Source organism: Diospyros lotus, chromosome 7 (genome assembly GCF_014633365.1).
Source record: "Diospyros lotus cultivar Yz01 chromosome 7, ASM1463336v1, whole genome shotgun sequence".
Classification (NCBI taxonomy): domain Eukaryota; kingdom Viridiplantae; phylum Streptophyta; class Magnoliopsida; order Ericales; family Ebenaceae; genus Diospyros; species Diospyros lotus.
In genome coordinates, this window is record NC_068344.1 from 38,287,160 (window position 1) to 38,304,819 (window position 17,660).

At 36.6% G+C, this 17,660-nt stretch overlaps 1 protein-coding gene across 3 annotated transcripts in view; it reads left to right on the forward strand.

The window, feature by feature from the left end:
• The window catches only part of LOC127806815 (uncharacterized), a 29,977-nt gene extending 13,460 nt beyond the window's left edge, over positions 1 to 16,517 (forward strand). For 2 of the 3 annotated variants that reach the window (XM_052344341.1, XM_052344343.1), the window contains exons 6-13: positions 9,900 to 10,169; positions 10,984 to 11,140; positions 12,157 to 12,234; positions 13,314 to 13,450; positions 14,477 to 14,647; positions 15,266 to 15,340; positions 15,617 to 15,724; positions 15,833 to 16,517. In XM_052344341.1, coding sequence (XP_052200301.1) covers positions 9,900 to 10,169; positions 10,984 to 11,140; positions 12,157 to 12,234; positions 13,314 to 13,450; positions 14,477 to 14,647; positions 15,266 to 15,340; positions 15,617 to 15,724; positions 15,833 to 16,177 — 1,341 coding nt within the window. In that variant the 3' untranslated portion in view covers positions 16,178 to 16,517. The remainder of the gene's footprint in view (positions 1 to 9,899; positions 10,170 to 10,983; positions 11,141 to 12,156; positions 12,235 to 13,313; positions 13,451 to 14,476; positions 14,648 to 15,265; positions 15,341 to 15,616; positions 15,725 to 15,832) is intronic. The other variant, XM_052344342.1, reaches the window with a different exon arrangement.
• The last annotated feature ends 1,143 nt before the right edge of the window (positions 16,518 to 17,660 follow it).

A 17,660-nucleotide genomic window follows, 5' to 3' on the forward strand; every position in this document is an offset into this window, starting at 1 on the left:
CTTTGTGTCTATATAAATCTCATCCCAAAATCCACTGGGTCACTAAATAGTAACAAAAATAAAGTATTTCTATTCCTTCTACTCCCGAGCTTTTTCTTCACTTTGGAACATTCAGCTTCCTCATCTCCATATAATATACATTTATGGCAGGAAAATACATTTGGGGGTGAGATACATTTAGCAAACATTTGCATAAAACAGTTGACATGAATGCCCTTTCCATCAATTTCAAATGCAACAAACTATTGATAGATTGCATCTACACATGCTTTTTCAATGAATAACAAAACTCAATATGCATGGCCATTCCAACTTTTCAATATGAGATATTCAAAACAATCGCATTCAATCTATTTATCATGCCACATAATGCTCAAAAATTGCTCATACCCCTTACCTTCTTAAAGTCACTTGAAGAAAATGCTTAGTTTTTCTTCGATCCTTTTTCCCTTTCTCCCTTTTCTTCTCCCTTCCTCTTCTTCTTCACTGCCAATCAAGAGTTATCCTTCCTCTACTCTCACTCTTTCTTTCTCTCTTCTAGATGTCTAAAGTGGAGAAACGGAAAACAAATTTTCTATAATTCTTGAGATTACTAAAGGGCCATTTTGTTGTGGAAATTTTTTTTCAGTTTACTATCTCCAGTTTTCTATAAAATCTTTACTTTTCATTTGCTGTAGAAAATTTGCAAAATGCATTGGTAAAGAAAATTAATTTCTAATCTAAAAAATTGGAACATATGTTCAAGAGGAGATATGTTTTTCTGTTTTATCACTTGTGTTAAAGCAGGAGATTGAGATGATTTGGGTAATTTTTTGTGAAAAACTGTGTTTTCCCAAATCTCCAAATTAGTAAGGAAAATTTGGAAAACTCATTTTAGGAGTTTTCCAAGTTCAGTTTAATTTTGGAAAACCATGTTTTCCAACTTCCCATTTTCTATTTAGAGTTTTTTGTATTTGAACAAGTTTTCTAATTTTCTTTTTTCTGTGGAGTAAATTTTTTTTCAAAATTGGGGATGTTTTCCGCAACTAAACAGCCCCTAAGGTTCTCTAGAAGTTCTAGAGAAGTGTAGGGATATTGTTGATACTTCTAGACTTCTCTAGGAGGTTGTGTAAATATCTTATCTCCCATTCCATTATTGGCATGTGGGACAATCCTAGCTGCACGTTCTTTTCACGGGTGTCTATTAAAGGGCATAACCTCATTTGTAAGGGCATCCAAGTAAGTGTAGCATTTTGAGTGCAATACAATAGCCCTTTTCAAAACACTGTTTTGAGTGTTCCCTTTGCGGTTCTCTTCATTGTTCTCTTAATCTAACACTTAGTTTTGAGGGAGGAAGGCTAAGCTTAGGCTTTCTCTAGTAAAGGAACTGGAAAGCTCAAGTGTCACACAGGTGCCTGAAGATTATGTCCATGACAGATGGCAATCAAGCTGGTAGTTCATCTGGAGCTAATCTTTCAAACTTAGGCAAAAGGCTTTTCACCTCCAATGGAATCTCATTTGTCTCTGAATTCTTTTTGCATCCAACAAAGCATTAACAACGCAATCCTCCTTGCAAGATTGCTAAAATTCTTTCTTCCATCCTGGAAAACTTCGCCATCATTTTGCTAAGGTTTCAAGAAGAAGATGGCAAGTATCCATTGGCAAGGTAGTTTCAAGTTGTCAACTGTTAGGAGGCTTTTCTTGTCAGCCATTAAGACTAAGTTCTCAAAACTGCCCTAATCAATAATACGAGGAGTTTCATCCCATTAGACATGTAATAAATTCTAGATATTTTATGACAGTTGGATAATCATCATTCAACAAATTATAAGGTTCTCGGCATCAAAATGAAGAGAACAATGCTGCTCCCTCAAGGTCTCTTTTGTCTCTATCACGAACTACTATTTCTTCTTCTTCTTCCCATGCTTCTTCTATTGGATTCAGTTCATCCTCCTTTCTGTTCAAAAATAAAATGACCAGTCACTGCACCTAAAACACATGCTTGAAACAACCATAGCTATACCATATTCTCCTCCGCCACCATGTGGGTTTGCATAACTAGAGGTGAAATGGAGCACCTTCTTGCCTTTGCTCTCGACTATATTTCAACTTTCTGCCTTATTATAGAGCTTTTTTGTATGCTTGTTCAAGATAATAAAAGTGTTGAGAGTAAAATAATAGCATAAAAAGATAATTTTAACCGTCTATCTAACAACTTAAGCTTTTAGATTAGATGGTAATTAACAATTTAGCATGGTACCAGAGTAGGCAAAGGTCTTGAGTTCAAACCTCACTGCCAACCCAATATTTAAATAGTTGCACATGGTTGGACTAGTTACTAGTGAAGTCGAGGGAGTGTGTTGAGAGTAAAATAATAGTATAAAAAGATAAAATTAACCCTCTATCTAACAATTTAAGATTTTAGATCAGATAGTGGTTAATAATTTAACAGAAAAGAATTCATCATAAGTTCATATTTCAAATGTGGTGGTTTGAAGTTCAATTTGAGTGATGACCAATTTTACAAACTGATTTAGTCACCATTTTCATTGTCACAACTCAGAATCTTGTAGAATTGCTTCATATAGTAAGCAACTTATTGGTCGTTTTGTTGATGGATTTGATGTAATCATGCTGGTACAAAGTTTGAAAATAAATCCAAAGGAACAATCTTCTTATTGAGTCTCAACTTCATTTCAGCCTACATACTAAGCCTTTGGATGTCTTTTTGTTCTCTTTTGTTGCTATAAACTAGACCTTTTCTCATCTATCTAGGCCTTCCATCCAATCAAGGCTTCAAGAGAAGCCATCCATTTGCAATGTTCGGCTGTTAAGTTTTCTTTCAAATCAGGGACTTGATCTTAATACCTGGTTCTCCAATTTCAAGAATAGTAGCCAAACTATCATATTCCATTAAGCAACTATAGCTACATAATGATTGAACTAAAAGTGGAGGAATGGCCTTGCTCGCTGCTTTAGCACACTTCCTTCATGGCACGAAACCTAGCCCCTTCCTTTTGAGCTTTGAGGTACTTCTAACTCAGGGAGCTTTGAAATACTTGAGCAAGATTCATCACTTAGTTGCCCCAATTTAGCCAACTCAGAATGAATATCAGCATTGGAAAAATTTCTTCTTCCGTGAGTCATCTCCTTATTTGGTTCCTGATGAACATTTTACTTAATTTGATGATAACATCTTCTAATGAACTCTGATTCTGATTATTCTTTAGCAATAAGAAATACATATTTTCATCGCCTACTGCTGACAGATATACCATGAAGGCATACAACAAATAATATAGCTTATTGAGAAGGCCAGGCTCTAACTTATTGAGAAGGTGAGAGTTAGACCAACAATGGAGAGGTTGGCTTCACCAAGACTAAGGGATTTAGGCAAAGGAAAAAAAAAAAAAAATTGAATTACCCATTATTGTTGAATCACTCTACGGGACTAAACCTCACACTTAATTTGGGATAGAGAAATCACTCAACTCAGCAAAAGAACTTGCTTAACATAATCTAGAATCAAATACTCTAATTTGCTGTCACTCAAATATGCTAGTTATAGAGAATACACAAACTCAACTTCCAACTACTATGACCACTATCGTGAATACACTTTCAACTACTGCCACCATTATCATGGGTGCTTAATTTTGCACTACTTGATTTAAACAATCCAATGAATGTTCAGCACTGATTATTATCTGGGTAGAAGATATTCACTCTAGAAATGGAAAATGTCAACTCCCAACTACTTGGAATAAATACAAAAATTGTCTAGATTAATTGACAAAAGAACGATTAATGAAATACAAAAATTACACGTAAATGGGTGCACATAATCTATTCTTTCACTGTGTCATGCATGTTGCATCAGATGCCCCCACACACACAGCTGGCTCAAGTATGTGTTTCCTTTCTTTTGTGCAAGTGTTCATATATGTTTTTAAACAAAAGAAGGACGATTAATATAATATTTGTTGTAATGTGATATAAAGCAACAAAAGTTAGTCAGCATTTGATCAAAAGTCAATGGGTCCAATGTAATTATGTCCATCATCCAAAGAGAAGAGTTCGAATGTCTAATATTGATATCTGGGAAATTCAAGGGCATTTTGTTATGCATGTGAATGTAGAGGATGTGCATCCATATGTGTAGGGAATCAAAACTATTCTTCCTTATTCAATTGAATATACATGGGAATCCTCTTATAGAGGAAAAGATTATAACATATGGAAACCATTTATAAGGAAACAATTCAAAAACAAAGAAGGAAATATACATCAAGGTACATATAGATAGAATTGGGTAAGATTCCTAAATGTGATTTAGGAATCATTCCTAATTTAGGATTGGGTAATCTACTAGCATCCTCGTGAACAACAGTAGCATTCTCATGAATTGACACTCCCCCTCAAGTTGGAGAATGGATGCTAACCATTCCCAGCTTGCTTATTAAAACATCAAACCTCTTTCCAGCTAGCCCTTTAGTCAACACATCTACCACTTGATTTTCAGATGATACACATGGGATTTGAATTAAGCTAGCATCCAATTTTTCCTTGATGAAGTGCCGATCAATCACTATATGTTTAGTCTTGTCATGCTGTACGAGATTATGAGCAATGTTAATAGCTGATTGATTGTCATAAAGTAGATCACTAGTATCTTGAACCTTGATCTTTAAGTCTTCTAAAATAATCCGAAGCCACAGAAGTTCACACAATCCAAGGACCATTGCCCTAAATTCTGCATCTACACTAGATCTTGCCACAACACTTTGCTTTTTACACCTCCAAAACACAAGATTTCCTCCCAAAAACACACAATATCCCGTGGTGGATCTCCTATCAATTATGGAGCTACCATAATCTGTATCAGTGAATCCTTGTACATTCAATTCAATTCTAGTTTTAAACAAAATACCTTTACTTGGTGTTACCTTTATGTAGGTCAGGATTTTTCTTACAGCTTGCATGTGTTCCTTGGTTGGGCAATGCATGAACCTACTTAGTAGGCTAACAGCAAAAGCAATATTAGACCTAGTATGTGAGAGATAAATTAATTTGCCAACAAGTCTTTGGAACCTCCCTCTATCTACCATTTTTCCTGTTGAATTCTCCTGCAATATGAGATTAGGATTCACAGGTATGTTGGACCCTTTTCCTCATATCATTCCTGTTTCAGCTAGAAAGTCAAGAATGTACTTGCGCTTTGATAAAAAGATTCCATCCTTCGAGGAAGCCACCTCGATTCCTAGAAAATATTTAAGCACCCCAAGGACTTTGATCTTGAATTCCTTAGCTAATTTCCCTTTTAGAATCTGTTGTTCTTCCATATCACTTCCAATCACAACTATATCATCAACATACACTAAGAGTGTTGTAACTTTTTCACCTGAATGTTTAAAGAAGAGAAAGTGATAACCTCTACTTTGGGCATATCCCATAGACTTCATTGTCATAGAAAACCTACCAAACCATGCCCGAAAAGATTGTTTAAACCCATATGGGGCCTTTTTAAGGTTGCACATTGTACCTGTGTCTCTTTCTTGAAATCTAGGGGGCACTTCTATGTACACCTCCTCTTCTAAATTCCCATGTAAGAAAGCATTCTTTACATTTAATTGTTGCATTTTTCACCCAAAATGAGCTGTTAGGGATATAAGAATTCTTACTGTTGTCATTTTTTCCACTAGTGCAAACATCTCAAGGTGATAATGCCATAGGACTGAGTATAGCCTTTGGCCACTAGTCTGGCTTTATACCTTTCCAATGTGCCATCAGCTTTATACTTCAAATTAAATAACCACCTGTAGCCAACTGGAGTAACTCCCTTAGGTCTAGGCACCAACTCTCATGTCTGATTTATATGTAAGGCATTCATTCCCTCTTGCATGGCTTGCTTCCAATTTTGGTCTTTTAGGGCTTCTTCTACTGACTTAGGAATAATAATAGAGTCTAATGAGGTCAAGAAGCTTTTGTGGTTTTGGGAGAGATGGTGATAGGATAGGCAATTGGTCAAAGGATGCAATGTATAGCTTTTAACCCCTTCTCTCATAGTAATAGGTAGGTTTAGATCATCAGAAACAAGGCTGGAAAAAGATGATTCTGATGATTGTGCAATTTCAATACCTGGGTCTGATGTTGGTGGGGGCTGAGATTCCACAATAGGCTGCCTCCTCTTGAACACATAAGGAGAACCCTTAAACCGAATTGGAGATGGAGGCCTTTGGATTGCTTGCTCAATACATTTCATAGGTAGCGGAGTAGGAATGGGAGCTAGAGCTGGAAAAGTAGGGACAGGTGTCCTGGGAGCTAGTGCTAAGGCAAGAAAAGCCTTAAATAAGTCTTGGTCCTCATTTCCTCTAGACTCCCCCCCGAGGACCGAGGTGTGGAGAGCCAAAGAAGGACTGAGATTCAAGAAAAGTGACCATCTTTGGAGACAAAAAACTTCCTAGTTGATGGATGATAACACTTGTAACCCTTTTGGGTCAGAGAATATCCTAGGAAAATATGCCTAAGAGCATGGGGATCAAGTTTGTCTGGATGAATTTTGGGAATGTGGACAAAGCACACACAACCAAACACACAGAGAGGAAGAGGAGTATGCAAACAAAAATTTCGAAAAAAAAAGGATAGGCACTGGAATGGGTTGTAGTGATTGAGGACTTTAGAGGGGACTCAGTTAATGACATAGGTCGCGGTAAGAATAGCTTCACCCCAATAGGTTTTAGGTACATGATTTTGATGAAGAAGAGTTCTAGTCACATTAAGAAGATGTTTGATCTTCCTCTTAGCCACTCCAATTTGTTTTGGAGTGTCTATGCAGGAAGGCTCATGAACAATGCCCTCTTGTTGGAAGAAGGAATTCAACTGATTATTAAAATAATCCTTGACATTATATGTTTAGAATTTTTTTACAGAAGTACCAAATTGAGTTGAAGCCATTTTTGCAAAAATAAGGCAAGATAGTAGTAATTGCATCCTTCTCTTTTAATAGAAATACCCAACACATGTGAGTATAGTCATCAATAAAAGAAACAAACCACCGAGCCCTAGAACAGTTGGGAATTTTGGATGATCCCTAAACATCCGAATGAACCAAGGAAAAAGGTTTAGATGATAATTTGTTGCTGATGGGATAGGACACTCTATGGTGTTTAGACAACACACACACACATCACATTGAAACATAGTAGGATCTGAAGATTTAAACAAATGAGGAAACATAGTTTTTAATAAAGGAAAAGGTGGAAGACCTAGCCTATAATGCTGAAGCCAAATGGTGGCAGACGTTGAAACGGACTGAGATGAGCAGGCAATTGTAGGCTGCTTCTCCTTGGGATGGTCTACCTCGTGTAAGATGTACAGTCCATTGTGCTCCTCAGCCACACCAATCATCTTCTCCGTGGTCATGTTATGAAATTCACACATATGAGGATAGAAAATTGCACGACAATTTAATTCCTTGGTTAGTTGATGAATAGATATAAGATTGGTAGCTAAATGTGGGACATGAAGGACTTGTTTGGCTGATAACAAAGGGTTGAATGTAATTGTGCCTTGGCCAATAATGGGAACAGTGGTTCCATTAGCAATAACAATCTGTTTATGGTTGACAAGAGGCTGATAAGTGTCAAAAAAATTCAAGTGAGAGATCATGTGACTAGTAGCTCTTGAGTTAAGGACCCAATTGGAATTTCTAGCAGTTTTAAAGGTAGAAAAACACTTAGAATGTATGCATTTACCTTGCTGGGCAAGGGAGCAGGCTCCATCTTGGATTGTCCTTAGAAGTTTTGTGTTTGATCTTCTCCTCTGTCTTCAATTGTGTAAAATCAGATCCAAGAGATTCAGTTTTACCTACAAATTCAGCTTCCCCTTGGTCTTTGCTAGATAAATAGGCTTGAGTTGATTGGAAGACCCTTAAATCCGCCCATCTTGCTCAAAACTGCTTCTTTACCATGGAGTTTGAAGCAGTTATCCCTAGTGTGAGAAGTTAGAGGTAGAACTCCAACCTGAGAAGTTAGCTTAACAGGTGGAGGGATCCTCCTTCTTATATATAGCTCAGGTCTCCCTTGTGGAGGTGATGTGGGATTCTCAACACTCTCCCCCACACCGAAGCTTCTCTAGTAACTGATACATGCCTAGGTGATCGGATAGGGTACTGGTCCATGACCACGACAGCCAAGGGTTAGCTCTGATACCATGTGAAAAGTTAGAGGTAGAACTCCAACCTGAGAAGCTAGCTTAACAGGTGGAGGGATCCTCCTCCTTATATATAGCCCAAGTCTCCCTTGTGGAGACGATGTGGGATTCTCAACACCTAGTATGCCTGGGCTTTTTGCAATAAGTGCACCATAAGCCTTCACGCCCTGAATTTTTCATTGAACTTTCTACCTTTCCTGCCTTAAACCGTGTCCCTTCTCTATTACTTGACACCATTTGTTGAGCCATCTACACTGTGATCAGCTAGCATAGCCCTGCTTTTGTTTTGCTCACTTCGAACAATGGAAAAAACCTCAGTAAGAGTAGGTAATTTTTCCCTTCCAAGCACTTGGATCCTTACTTGATCATACTCCAAATTGAGCCCTGCTAGAAACTCTACTATCCTGTCCTTTTCCTGAATTTGGTTAAGGGTGGCAGCATCTGTGCTACACTCCATTTTGATATCTTGATAGTGATCTAATTCTAGCCACAACCCCTTCATCTTATTGTAATATCCACTTATAGTGGATGCCCCTTGCTTTGTCCCACTAATTTTAGTCTTAATCCCAAAAATTACCGAGGCATCTCGGACCTTGGAATAGGTTTGCCTCATAGTCTCCCAAATATCCCTAGCTAAAGTTAGAAACATAAAGTTTTTACTCACCTCTAGTTGCATGGCGCTCTAAAGCCATGACATGACTGATGAATCTTCAATGTCCCATGCTAGGAAGGTGGGATTTGAATCTCTTGGAGGAGTTCCGATCAAGTGGCCTTACTTCCCTCGACCTTTGAGGAATGTTCTCATGAGTTGGGACCACTGCAAGAAGTTTCTTCCATCTAGCCGGTAGGATGGATGCATGCCGGGTAGATCACCAACTCCTTTTGACTGTTGATCACTTGGATAGGATTCAACAGTGGTCATGATTGGAGTGGCTTTAGATATCTTAGACATGCTTTAAGAAAAATAATTGAGCAGAAAATGCCCCTTGATTGGATTTGGAGGCGTCGAACATGAGATCTGAAAAGCACGGCATAGAAGCAATGAAGGGTGCACGGTAGGAAGAGAAGCAATGAAGGTTGTATTGGGGTTCCAGAATAAATAGATCGGAAACCCTAGAGGTGGCGGCGCAAAGAAGTACAATGAAGGCACTATTAGGATATTGGAAATATTGGCAGTGGAAGGGAAGGCTCTGATACCATGTAGAAAATCAGAATTATTCTTCCTTATTCAATTGAATATACACGGGAATCCTCTTATAGAGGAAAAGATTACAAAAAGTGGAAACTATCTATAAGGAAACAATTCAAAAACAAAGAAGGAAATATACATCAAGGTACATAAAAACAGAATTGGGCAAGATTCCTAAATGTGATTTAGGAATCATTCCTAATTTAGGATTGGGTAATCTGCTAGCATCCTTGTGAACAGCAGTAGCATTCCCGTGAATTGACAATATGTATGTATATGACCATACCGATAAAAATGATAAATGGTAATTAAAAAAGAAAAATGTTATGACAATCAATTGCATTATAGGAATCCTTCTCATATTGATGTACTTGTTAGAACTCTAGGCTTCTCTAGTTACACAAAAGATGTTTGTTCTCTTTATCATTAATGTTGAATCTCTTTTCATTTTGCCTCCAACATTTTTTTTTAATATTTTTTAGAGTCTTATTTATGTCATTTTATCTAATGAACTTGATAGGTCTTCAAAAAGGAAGTGATATTTGTTGTTGATATAAGTGGGAGCATGCGAGGAAAGCCACTTGAGGATACCAAGAATGCTTTATCTTCAACACTGTTAAAGCTTGATCCAAAAGACTCCTTCAATATAATAGCTTTCAATGGAGACATTTATCAGTTTTCGTCAAAGATGGAGTTAGCCACTGAGGAAGCAATTGAAAAAGCCACTCAATGGATTAATATGAACTTTGTTGTGGGGGATGGTACAAATATTTTGCTTCCCTTGAATCAGGTCTTATTTCATTCTCAGATAGCTTTTGACTCTCCATTCCACTGATCATGTGTTTTTTGACCATTTTTATCTGTCTTTTTTTCAGTTAGATAACATTATAATGTATAATGCCAATTGCCTTCAGATATAGCACATTATAGATGCGTAACAAGCAAAGCAAGTCATAAGAAAGTGATTTTGTCGATAGATTAAATTGGTTAAGCTAAGTAAAACTTACATGCGTCTAAATCTGTGGCCAGAATTATGCCTGAAGAACTGAACATGCATTGTTTGACTCCAGCAAAGTCTGTCTCCACACCCAAATATAAAAGATCCATGCATAGGGTTCTCCTTGGTTCGGCATAGTGTGGTTTTTTTGTGGGGGTCATTGGTGGTTGCTGCTTCCAGTGGCTTATTCTCACGCCAAACAAGAACATGGCTCACACACAAAACTTTGTCTCCCAATTCTTAAGTATTCAAAGTTCTACATTTCAATATTGGATTCTTGGATTTCATGTTTTCCAATCTCTTATTGCAAATCTTTAACATGGGTGGCTTAAGAAACACATTCCTCATGGTTGCTGCATATTCATAGTTGCCAGCTGGCCAACTGTCCCCAGAGCACATTAATGTGTTAAAAGTTCTCCTTCTGTTTCCAGATCATCTAATGCAAGCAAAAAAAAGTTAAATAACACTATTAATTGAATGCATAATATATATTATATATTTCCTTTTTTTTGTTTGTTGTTCTTACTGAGACATTTTCTATTTGTTTTCTTTTGATTATTGTAGTTATCTCTATATATCAACTCAGTTCCTTGCTCCTCTTGGTCAGGCAATAGAGATGTTGTGCAATACTCGTGATTCCCTTCCTATGATTGTCCTTATAACTGATGGGGCTGTAGAAGATGAGAGACACATTTGTGATGTCATGAAAAGTCATTTAACAAATCGAGGATCAATATGCCCACGAATTTACACTTTTGGGATAGGTATTGGATTTCGTATCAAGTTTCCACTTCTGCTTTGTTCTGAAACTATTAGTTAACTATTGGTTTTTGTATTGATTGTATAGTTTTTACCTTCTCAAACATTTTTATTTTTCTTCATAAACTATTTGATTTTATTTGATTGTTGCTGAGGAAAAAACTATACCAGATCAAATTTGTTAGGATTTACTTACAAACATGGAAAATAGTGCTCTTGCACACTTTTTTTCCTTTTTTTTTTTTATATATTTAGCCAATGTTGGTATACCTTTGATCAATTTCTTACTTATTCATACCTAACATGGTGGTGCTAATGCTTCCAAGATGTTTTGAGAAAGATTCACTGTCCAATTCTTAGCTTCCTTTTTGCTTGACTTGCCCTTGATATTGTTTGAGAAAATTATGGGGAAATTCTGTAGATTATAGTGATTTTGATTGTGAATAAATCACTTTCTTTCTGGTGTTTCTTGCCCCCATTAAATTGCTGCAGGGTTAATGACACAACGTCTTCAGGACAAACCAAAGTCAAAAGAGTTTGCAACCAACAATACTGAAGATTTGTCTGCAGAGCAATCTCATTATATGAAGAATAAGAAAATAGCTTCTTCTTTTTTCTTTCTCTTTAGGAATAATAAGAAAATAGCTTCTTCTTTTTTTTCTCTTTTTATCTCTAGGCATGTCTTTCCCCATTTATAAACAACAAAACACCTCGTTGAAGGGTCACATCTTTTCAGTAGTATCCAATTTGAAGGGTCATGTACAAATAGGCACATCTCCTCAAATTGCTACCTGATTTAATTAAATTATGAAATTTCTTTTCCAAATTTTTCCCTTTATTCCTTTTTTATTAATAATGCAAAATATATATGCACCACATATGGTTAAAAATGTCAAGGTTTATTATGAATGCAATATCTGGAATCTCTCTTTCTCCCTGTCTCTCTCTGTATTTTCCATCTTGAGACCTATTGCTATTTTTCTTTCTGAACCATGCAGTTGATTTATCATAAAACTTTCAGGTACATTTTGTAATCATTACTTCTTGCGAATGCTTGCAATAATTGGGAGGGGCCATCATGATGCTGCTTATGATGCAGGTAAATTTTGTTCTTTCACATTATTAACTAAGAAGAAATTTTCTCTATTAATGAATTTTTTTATTCAGGTTATTCAATTATTATGAACTTGTCCTAATTTTCTGTAAACATATGTGTTTTATGAAGTAATTCTGCTCATATTCACTTGTGACCATTGAATTGCAGTTTTTTTGTTTTCTATGTATCTTTTATTTTGGATTAATTTGTTAGCAGAACATGTTATGAATTATTTGCACTGATATCCTACTACCTTCTATGCCCTAGAATCTTATTTCCACTAAAAAATGTGCACAGTCCCATCTTTATTTAAATGTGCTAACCTAGGGATCTACACAGAGGTCCATAAAAATTAAATTTCCATTGAGGAAGCAGATTGTTGGTAACTTTGTATTTTCATTATGCTGATCTTGGTGATGATTTCAGCAAATACAAATGAACTGTCCTTGAGTTTCTGAGTGGTTTGTCTGTTCTACTCCATGACTCAATTTTTCACTTGCTAAGCACGGTGATTGTTGATGAACTAGAAACCACGTGGATGGCATATCTGAGCACTCCACTGTTATATGGTTGAAGGACTTATTTGAAAAGGTCTGCTTAAGTGCTTGCCCAGTTTCCAGAGGCAAACCTAGCTGTTAGACCAGTGCTTGGGTGAATTCATTAATAAGAATCTTTGAGCACTCCATCCAGTGGAAAGTTCAAGTTTTCTCGACCATGTCCATGGACAGGTTAAGTTGGGTCCAAACAGTTCCAAAGTCTTAGCTCACAACTGTTTACTGGCCTTGTACTTCTACTGTTTGTGAAAACCAACTAACTGAATTGTTTATGTGGAAAACTATTGATTACTAATGAATTGGCATAAACCAGGGGCTTAAAATTTGGATTTCGTCACTGTTACTGAACATTTTCAATAACGTATAAGACATTTCTATCAGTTTGAGGGGAGAGCATAAGTGGGGGTAAATAAATGATTGTAGGCTGCAACCATGCCGTATCTAGGGCTCTACTTTGTGCCTGTTGCAATTCTTACTTCTGATAGTATCAATACTTATCTTATTTACTGTGAGAATAAATAAATGCAGATGTATTGTCTCTAATCAATACTGGCTTTTGGTCAGACTCAATTGAGGTTCGACTGAAAGCATTTCTTGATCGAGTGTCATCCACCATTCTTGCAAATATTTCCATTGATGCCATGGATAATCTTGGTGAGCTCGAGGTATGATTGCTCCGGGTTGTTTTTTTTCCTCCACATCCATTCAACTCGTCAAAACATAATTGCATGTTATATAGGGTTTTGACAAAGTTTTCATTTTGCATACATTTCAGTTATCTCATCCAATTTGTGCATCCATCTTTACTAGGTTAAATATTATCCCCTCCATCCTTTTTAAGGAGAGAACTGCTTACTGCACAGTCACATTATCTCCCTGTTTCATATTGCTAGTGCATTCGCACTCATCTAAAGAGAAAATATTTCAAAATGATTAGATTAGATTGATTATGTCAACCTTTCAAACTAGACAAACATTTTGGACGTCAGAAAATGGAAAGGTGTATAGAATTATTGGATGGAGAATGTATAGCTATTTTTAACTCCAGATCTTGTGTATTTAGCATGTGTTTCCCCCTTTCAAGTTTTCTTCCCAATTTGCAGGGCGGGATGCACATATGCAACTAAGAGGTGTAGTATGTGTCCTGTCATTCTCATGGCATTGTTTTTAACTGCATCTACATCATTATTAATCACGTGTTTCTACTGTCTCCTCTTCCTCTCCTCTTGTTGTTTGCTTGTCATGCTGGTCTAATATTCACTATTTAGGTGTTTTACTAGAAGGAGAATTTTTCTTCACTGATGTTTTGTTTTACTTCTAATAAAATTAAGATGCAGGAGACATGCTTAAGATGATTTAACATGTGAAACAAAGACCAGGAGATACACCTGTAAGTAGAGTGGATAGAATGAAAGAAGTTTGAGAAAATGACGTAGATAGAGACCAAAGAAAACTTGGTGGAAAACTCTTCGATATGACTTGGGATGCAATGATGTTATAGAAGATGTGGTCTCGCTTAGATGATTGGTGACCTAGAATCTGTTTGCTGACTGCACCTAGTGGGATTAAAGCTTGGTTGCTGTTATTGTTGTTGATTATCATGATGTTTGTTTTACTTTTCTAAAATTTGGTTAACCATTCTGATTCATTTCCCAAGCATCTAACAAGAAATTCCCACATTCATTATATAGGTTTATCCTTCTCGTATTCCAGACCTTTTGTCTGAAAGACCACTGATCGTATCAGGCAGATATCAAGGAGAGTTTCCTGAAACTCTTAAAGCCAAAGGGTTGCATGCAGATACGAGCAATTTTGTTTCAGACTTGAAGGTGCAAATGGCAAAAGACATACCTCTTGACAAGGTGCGGTGCTGACTAATGAATTTTTTTTTTTGTTTTTTACTATTTTTTATCATATCTTCACTTAAATATAAATTCATATCTTCCCTTAAGCTATTCTTGTTCTCAAAATATTTCTATTGTGTTATTTTTCTTTCTTAGCTCATTGCAATTTAACATTTATGGTTTTATTCCCAGTGCCAAGAGCTGTACCTGCTTTGATTTCAGGCAAGCCCAACCATGTTAAGCTGTTTTGAGCCTTTGTTTATTGGATTTCTTGTGTATAATTTTGGGTAAAGGTCTAAGGATTGCCCATTTGAGATTTGTAATCCACTAAATTCCAGTACCTAGTTAAAGATTAACAAATATTGGTTATCAATAACATGGCCTCCATAGTAAAAAAAAAAAAATTGGGTTTATATTTGCCCGCTAGATAGTATGTCCTTTCTCTTGTTTATTTTTGTGCTTTTCTTTTACTTTTTCTTTTCGTTTTTTCTTTTTTTGGTGGGATGGGGGTTGATCATGTTGAAATGCTTCATCTTGTCTGGTTATTGTTTAGTTTTTATTTGAAAATATTGAAGTTGAGTGAAAAAAATTACATGTCACTATTTGCTCGTGACTGAGTTTTGCTCTGTGCGGCAGGTACTTGCAAGGCAAGAGATTGATTTAGTCACAGCTCAGGCATGGTTTGCAGAGAATAATGAACTTGAGGAAAAGGTTTGTTCTTCAACACTCCAATGAGTTCTGCGTTGTGGGGTTGAAAGTTCTGTTTGTGAAGGAGAAATCTATAAGGTTATGGTAACTTGCCAACTCTTTGGAAGGAAACATGGAAGTAGAACTATCGTCCCCTGTTGAGTTTTTGACACATGGTCCTACATCCTATTATACAATATTTGGTTCACTAGGGAAGTCTCCTCTAGTATCGTTAGATCCTAGGTTTATTTTCTTAAATATGAGGTCAAGTTGTTTTTCCTGTTTTTCTTTTATTGGCAGATAGCAAAGATGAGCATAAAAACTGGTATTATCTCGGAGTATACCCATATGGTCTTGCTTGAGACAGAGAGTGGGAAGAAAGACAAGAAATCAGATGAACTACAGAAGGTATGCAGTCACCAAGAACACTATCAGGATTTCGACTCATCTAGTCATTGAGTAGTAATGCTATTTACGACATTTTTGATGACTTGCGATGAAAATCAACATGGACAGGTTCCTAGCAAGACTGAGCTACAAAAAATGGTGGACTGGAGAGGCCAGAAGGTAATAATGTTGCGAAGCCTTGGGATTGGCTTTGGAAACTTGACTGCAACAGCTGAAAACATCATTCCAGGAAGCGAGGGAGAAAAAGTACCAGAGGCTGCAGAAATATTTGTTAAAGCAGCTTCCAACTGTTTTGGCAGGCTATGTGGCCACTGCTGTTGCATGTGCTGCATCAGTACATGCTCGCGGATAAATGACCAGTGTGCAATTGCGATCACGCAGTTTTGTGGTGCCCTTGCATGTTTGGGTTGCTTCAGTTGTTGTGATGCTTGCTGTTCTGGACATGACGGTTAATATTAGATCATCATATATAAGCAGCCATGCTCTTGTATCTTTTTGTTAACAAAATTCACCAAGAAAGAACAAAAGTTGCATATTTGATATCTTTTTGGTAACTTTTGATGCTCTTGTATCTCTATGTCTGAACAAAAGTTGGAGGCAGCCCTGGAGCGGAGGCCCTGTAACTTGCAAGTTTGGTCAGACAGTGGAAGTCCCATCCTGAGCCTGTGACTAAGTATGATGAACAAACGCATATATGATAGTGTGATTAAAGGAGCTTGAAGCTCAACTACTTTGTATGAAGTGCAAGAAAGAACACCGGCAATTCTATAGAGAGATTCTCCGTTGTGGTATATACAGACAGGCTTACCTTGCAAAGAGACAAAGTGGTTTCTCTTTTGTCTTATAATATTGCTGTTGCAAATAGATTGGGTATTCATGGCGGTGTAATTTTGCCTTTTAACCCATCGACTTGCCATTTGCAAAAGATCTCTCTCTCTCTCTCTCTCCCCAATCTCGATGTCCACCGAGAAAATACCTCCATGGAAGCAGCTTTTTGTTAACGAGGACCAGACTTGTATCTGGACCATTCCAATCGGATCCAGTACCAAACTAAATTGTTTATATAATGGATCTATTAGACTATATGATATCTTTATAGAAAGGTATTTATATAATTAATTTAAATCAATACTGGATATAATTGAGTTGATCTTGCTGAATTCGGATTTGATAGATTTAGTCCTTTTGCAGGTCAAATTGGGAAGGGATTCGATGTATTGATGCCTCAAGTTCACACCACTCAGATAACTCCAAGCTTATGATACTACATAATAGTATGTTAGTGAAGATAACATCTTTAAAATGTAAGCATAACACAGCACTTGCATGCCCCTAAGTTACAATAACAAACACAACACAAATTGACTTCACCTAATCCAAGCCTTTTATGTCATGAGAGTTTCCTTGGAGACTTAAAATCAAAGATATTTTTTGCATGGTAACCCAGAATTAATGTGTCTTCTATATAAGGAGTTTTATATTAATAAAAACTGATGAGAAAAACAAGAAAGAAATATTTATCTCTTATGTTCTGAAATTTAACAATTAGTATCAGAGCCTTTATTCTTGAGAACAATGAGTGTTTTATGTGAGGATTTTCTGAGTGTTCTAAGAAGTTTTTTTGAGCGAGGTTCTTTAAACACTATATCTACAAGCAATGCCAGTTTGCCTGCCCCTCCTGTTTGCTCAAGAGAAAATTATGATTTCTGGGCTGTGAGAATGAAAGCCTTTCTCATGGCATATGATATGTGGGAAATTGTTCAGAAATGATAAAACCCGTTCCTCTACCTGAAAACCCAACCATCCAGCAAATCAAATAGCAAACTGAGCCTTACATAAAAAATTACAAAGCCCTTTCATTCATTGATTCAGCAGTCTTTGAAACTATCTTTCTGAGGATTTTCCTGATGCGAAGATAGTGGACAAGATAATGATT